This window comes from Amblyomma mixtum, chromosome 3 (assembly GCF_055824585.1).
Source record: "Amblyomma mixtum isolate Tamu chromosome 3, ASM5582458v1, whole genome shotgun sequence".
Taxonomy (NCBI): Eukaryota; Metazoa; Arthropoda; class Arachnida; order Ixodida; family Ixodidae; genus Amblyomma; species Amblyomma mixtum.
Genome location: NC_143014.1, coordinates 255,125,111 through 255,131,110, shown reverse-complemented (window position 1 = coordinate 255,131,110; position 6,000 = coordinate 255,125,111). Strand labels below are relative to the sequence as shown.

General features: G+C 46.2%; 1 protein-coding gene across 1 annotated transcript in view; it reads left to right on the top strand.

Moving 5' to 3' along the window:
* Window positions 1-235: 235 nt before the first annotated feature.
* The window catches only part of LOC149354426 (uncharacterized), a 29,290-nt gene continuing 23,525 nt past the window's right edge, over window positions 236-6,000 (top strand). The window contains exons 1-2 of the mRNA XM_089575983.1: window positions 236-342; window positions 5,046-5,235. Coding sequence (XP_089432109.1) covers window positions 5,088-5,235 — 148 coding nt within the window. The 5' untranslated portion in view covers window positions 236-342; window positions 5,046-5,087. The remainder of the gene's footprint in view (window positions 343-5,045; window positions 5,236-6,000) is intronic.

Genomic DNA, 6,000 nt, shown 5'->3' with positions numbered 1-6,000 from the left:
GTCAAAAATTACGAATTTCACTCCGCAGTATTCCTGTTGAACCAAAGCAGATATCAGGTCACCCATGTAGTTTTTATTTGTGAATGTTGCAATGTTATACTCCACAATTATGCGAAGGGCTTTGCGCGGAATGAATATAAAAAGAGCGGAATTCTTTCAAGTGTGCATGTGCACTCGCTGCTGCCAGATATCGCATCCTTTAATATTTTGCTTTCTTACAGAGCCTTCCTGGAGACTAATTTCCTCTACTACTTCTACCCATTCTATCACGCCGTGTGCTACTTCACGGGGTGCATAACATTCATCGCCGTTGTCAGTTTGAAGACAAGAAAGATACCTGAGGTGAAAATATTAGAATTTTTTTTCTGAAGCTCTGACAGGGTTCAATGTGCCGGATTGAGTTCTAGTTTTCCCAATTTGTACGCAAAAAATGGGTTCACGGGCTAGATTATGGCTATATTAGTCTGCTGCAAGCATTAGGCAGACAAAGAATTATTCGACGCACAGGCTGTCGAATTATGTGTACGACTGCCATGCTTGGGGATGTCGTCTTGAAGTTGTAGCTCGAAGTAAAGATAAGTGACCGGTATTTTGGTTTGGTTTGGTTTGTGGGGTTTAACGTCCCAAAGCGACTAAGGCTATGAGAGACGCCGTAGTGGAGGGCTCCGGAAATTTCGACCACCTGGGGTTCTTTGGTATTTTGGTGTAGAGGATTGCATTGTGATCTGATAGGAAGGTCATCAATTGTGGACGTCGTCTTGAAGTTGTAACTAAAAGTAGAAATAAGTGACCGGTATTTTGGTGTAGAGGATTGCATTGCGATCTGATAGGAAGGCCATCATTTGGACGGGACGTAATCGTTCAAAAATCTTCGGGAAATAGGCGTTACATGCTTTGCAGACGGAACTACTTAGTATGCTCTCCGCCGCAGCTTAGGGGAAGCCTTTAATTGAACGAGGATTTCTGCGATGACCGTGCGCCGAAACATACAGAAATTAATGCCATGAAAATTTTATGATATTCTTGGCATTTGACGCTGACGTGTCAGACTATGACATAGACGTGCCGAATAAAATCACTTCATCTCAGCCATGTAGAGAAGTCTCCCGATGCCCATTTCCGCACTGAAAGCGCCATGGATGTGCCAGCTTGCCATCTCCCGTCTAGCTGACCCAAGTAATTTAATCTCTGTTTCCGTTCGGCCACTACATGTGTCTAGCTGTAGTGGCGTTTTGTGCTGTAGCCAAATGCACGCTGACAGCAGAGTGGTCTTCTATTTGACAACATTTCTCAATCTCAGTTACAGCAATGTGTACACTTTCTTGTAGTTTGCCATAAAGCACACATAAGGCTTCTGTAATACAACCGCCGCATCACCCGCCTACACAGTCACGGTGAACACAACTGGGTAAGTACAGGGGCCTTGTCATGGCGGTTCACAGGGCATGCACTCAATTCGATGTGAAGTAATATGCTCCTTCTGATAAGCATTCGAAGTTCGAGGCGCGCTTTCTTACTGGCAAATTTAGAACACTTTTCGAAATTTACCACAATAAACCTTCATCAAGGATGTCCAACGCACATCTCATTGAAGTAGCGTACGGATATGCAAGGTTATCCCTGAGAGATATACGAAAGACGACTAAATAGTCCTGAATGAGGCGTCTTCGGTATCATGTGCTTCTAAGGGATATCTAATTGTCCATACAAGGTATCTCCTGGATATGCTTGTCTGTAACTTTCGCACTGGGGAAACGTCACGCCTTCATGTTTTGTGGCACTACTTTTCCATCCAATTACGCGCTGTGCATGCTGAGTGCAATGCGCTACAAGTATTTAAGCATAAATAAAGTGCCCCCCCCCCGGTACATGTTGTTTTCCCTTTGATGTTGAGGACAGCTCAATATCAACGCTTCACAATAGCAATCTTGCCTTATCGAACCGACAGCTGTCTCCCATTTTCCGTGAAGCAATGTCTGAAGTCAGAAATCAGAATTTTTGCATTGTGTCCACGTGGGCCCGTTCATTCGTTGTGAAAACTCGATAAAGCGCGACTTCATTGCCTGCGATGCTGCGTACTCAGTAACAGGTGCGACTGCGAAACCTTTATTTGGCGAGAGCGAATGATAAGTCGGGGGCAAAAGTAAATGGATCACGGGAGCTTTTGGAAACGCTTCGTACATAAGCAGCAGCTGTAGGCCGAACAGGCTGGTCGAAAGAGTTTTAGGACAAACTGCTTACCGGCGCCACCTAGACAGGCCTGGAGGAAAGGCCGCGCTGGACGCGCGTATGCGCGCTCTCAGATGCGGCATCTCTCCAGGCTCTCCTGGTTGCGGCAATCATGACCGCCTATATTGTGCAACTCCGTCGCTCGTCCGATCAAGCCGGTCGTGCGACGATGCACATAACGCGGTGCCTACTGGCCGAGGCGTTATGCCCTGCATAACATAGCCTCCGTATCCGTATAGCGCATGGGCCGCCGTTAACAGCCCTTACGGTTGACACTGTTGCCTACCGCTCTCGGTCTAAGCGTCGTATCAGTTCATCTGCGTCGGCAACTCTCGTGATTTTGCGTTGCCGCCGCATAGAACGACCGACAACGCCGTCGTTAGAGAATTACGTTTAGCGGCCCATGATGCGGTTCCCTGAGCCAGCAGTCGCTTGGCCTTCCGACATTGAGCCGGAGTAATTCTGTATCGTCAGTGGCGTCACGTTACTGTAACGTAGTTTTGGGGCGCTGCGACGCGGCTATCCAAGCGCTAACAAAGACCGATAGCGTTGACGTCTCAGGTTTCGCGCTGTGGGTCGCAGCACAGCCCGCCGTTTCTATGCGCTCCCGGTTTGGCAGCCAGGACGATGAAAAGCTAAATGCTGTTGAATTGACTGAGCGACCAAGCCTTGTCGCATTTGTTTATTGCCTGCGGCTGGATCCGAAGACAGCGGCTACTCTTCGGCGCCTGCGGATGCAGCAGAGCGTATGAGTAGCTGACTGTTGTTGGAGTGTGAGGCGACTGCGATTCATTCGAATGGCTTCCTTGCCACCAACGATGCAATAAATCTTATGTGTCTCTTTCGAACGAAGTGGATTTCATCGGACGAAGGCTTTATCGAGGTTGTCAAGCAATATTTTTGGTCAGAGCATTGACAACAGTGATATGACAAAACTTGCTCGGCGTCGCGGAATGAAAATCTCGTGTCGACTCATTTCAGGCCTAATTTTTTTTTACTCCATTTCTCCTGTTCGTTAACAGTTAGAGCTCACCAAGGCAGGATTGCGAGCTCTTTCTCATGGCTAGTAGTGCAAGATGCCCAAACAACCCAGTTTTTGTAACCTGTGGCTCTAATGAGTATACACCAGGTTTTACAACATCATACGCTTATATAAATCAATATTGCAGTTTATTACAAATTGCCCTTTCAAGAAGGCCGGGTGTTCCACTTAAGGCTTTCTGAAGTTCTTAAAGGTAGGCTTTTTGAGTTAGAAGGGCGCTTTTTCTATATAGCTTTGTCGGCTTACCACCAGAATAGTGCTAAGACATTGTCATTAGCAGGCGGGTTCACTAATATTGAATAGTTAACTTTTTCACTATCACAGTTAGGCACCTTATTTATTGAAGGGCGTGTAGCCTGCCGTAATTAATACTCATATCATTTTTGCTCTCGTCGCCGTGGCTGAACAAATTTGGGTCATTTCTTGCGCCATTCGAAAATCGCGCGCCTGCGAAGAGCGAACAGCGACGTCCGTCCGATGGCGTCACGCCGTGGCGCCATTTGATGGACGTCGTGGTTCACTCTCCGCAGGCGCAGCGAAGGTAATGTCGCTATGTAAATGCTGAAAATTGATTTCTATTTTACTTACGATGGTCGCTACACGCCCCTGAGTAAATAAGGAATCTAACGCTAATAGTTAGAAAGTTAACTGTTCAGTGTTAGTTAACTGGGATGCTAATTAGCATGTCAGTTGCATTTTGATGCACTACACTGATGACAGTACTGTGCCAAAAAATCCCTCTTCCAACTTAAAAAGCATATTTTTAGGGGCTGCCGAACGTCTTAGATGAAATACCCTGAGTGATATCACGCTGCGTACGTATCAGAATAATTGCGTACTTTGATGGGCCTGGTGTAGGTAATCAGCTGCATGCCGCACCACTGCGAGCTTTACTTCAGACCTCCGCTGTCTGTTACTGTGTTATGTTCAATATGGATGTAACCTAAGCGGCTCCGCCTTTCGACTGCATTAGGCGTAGTTTTTTGGCGCCGGCGGGAAATCCGCGGTTAACAATGGTTAACCCGTAAAGGCGACAGCGGCTTACTTATGCGCCGCGTGGGCAGAGAACGCCGAGAACTCTCCACGTAACCCAGATGCACACAGCGACCTGAGGTTAATGCAATAAAATAACGCCAAACGAGGCCGTGAACGAAGCGCGGCCTTACGCCTCCCAACCGTGGATTGAGCATGTCCTTAAAGCTGATAATCTGAAAAAAGAAACTAAACGTGCACTTGAACAGATTGCATAGCTTAGTTTCTGAAGGCTGGCAGTAGATAATTTCGTGTGGGAACCAGATTCAGAGGCCACCCTGCGCAATTAGTCCAATAAAGTTTTTAAATAAATACACGCTTGAACTGCACATTTTGTGTACGGCTGCGTAAACGACTATTGTATGCCTCCTTCCATATTGAAGGAAATGGTCTCAAATCTTCTTTAAGTGTAGGAGTTTTACGTAATACGTAAAACTGCCACCAGTAGAAATGCGCTTGCTGAAGAGAAGACTAAGAGAATGAGAAGAGAAAACTCCAGTTCGAAACACGGCGAATTTATTATAGCGGTCTCAAATGCATTCAACAGGCAATTTTTAGGAATGAAGTAATGGTCTTCAAATTGTTGCACGGACGACAAAAACCACGCTTTTATTTCCGCGTTGTCGAGTTGTACAACACGATTCCATTGCGCAAGATTACACAGATCAGTTATGCTTCTTACACAAAGGGAGAAAATGATTCAAGGATAGAATGCACTTTTACGCAACCAATTTCTCTTCAGCCGTTGCAGGCCGCAGGGTGGTGCGTAGCCGTCGCCAGTGGGATGTGCTGCATCTTCATGAAGACGACGTGGTACCGCACCAGCGACCCCACAACCGAGTTCGGGAAACTATCAGCAGCGTTCTTCGACCGCATCCTGTGGTCCGTATTCTTGGCCTGGATCACCCTCTCCTGTGCCTCGGGACGAGGAGGTATTCAGACTGGATAGCATCCCGCGAATGAAGGGGTGAAAGCATACTTAATGGAAACTATGGAGATAGGAAATGTCACCTTACTTCAGCGAGAATAAAGAAAAAAAAACTTGCGGTGCAGGCAAGGGAAGTCACGCTATAATGGGAGTGGGAGGGGAGGCGGCAATCTGTATGCATAAGCAGAAGTCATACTTTCATATCTGAAGTCAAATGTTAAAAAAAAGACAATTAAGTGGCCGTGACAAGGGAATGTCTATTATCATACGAGCTAACCTCCTAAATAACCATGCTAAGTCAAATGCATAGTCATATAGTCATGTAGTCACATATAGTCGCAGAGACAAGCAAGCGTTATTTTAAAAAAGACCGGCAACATTCTTCGCCTTGACAAATGCCAGTGCCTGTGTAGTGAGTGTGCCCATGGCAGCAATTAGGCCCATGTTTTCTTCGCTGCATTTTCACCCTAAAGTGAACCTCCACGTTAAGAGCCGTTTCATAAATTTCTAAAAGTCCTACACTCTCCCTGTCAGGTGAAACGACCTGTTACGTTTCTGGCTTGAGGAAAAGTGATGCATTTGTCTTAGGTTATCCCGGAACACCCAATAATCCGAAAAAAATATTCGACTCTAGTATTGCCTTCATTATCCGGACATCAATATACGAAAGTGAGAGAGATAAAATTGTTACAGTGCGTATACGTATCCGTATTCATGACCGTATTGCATGCTTTCAGGTTGCAAGCGAAGTCATGTCGTGTGCCTGGCA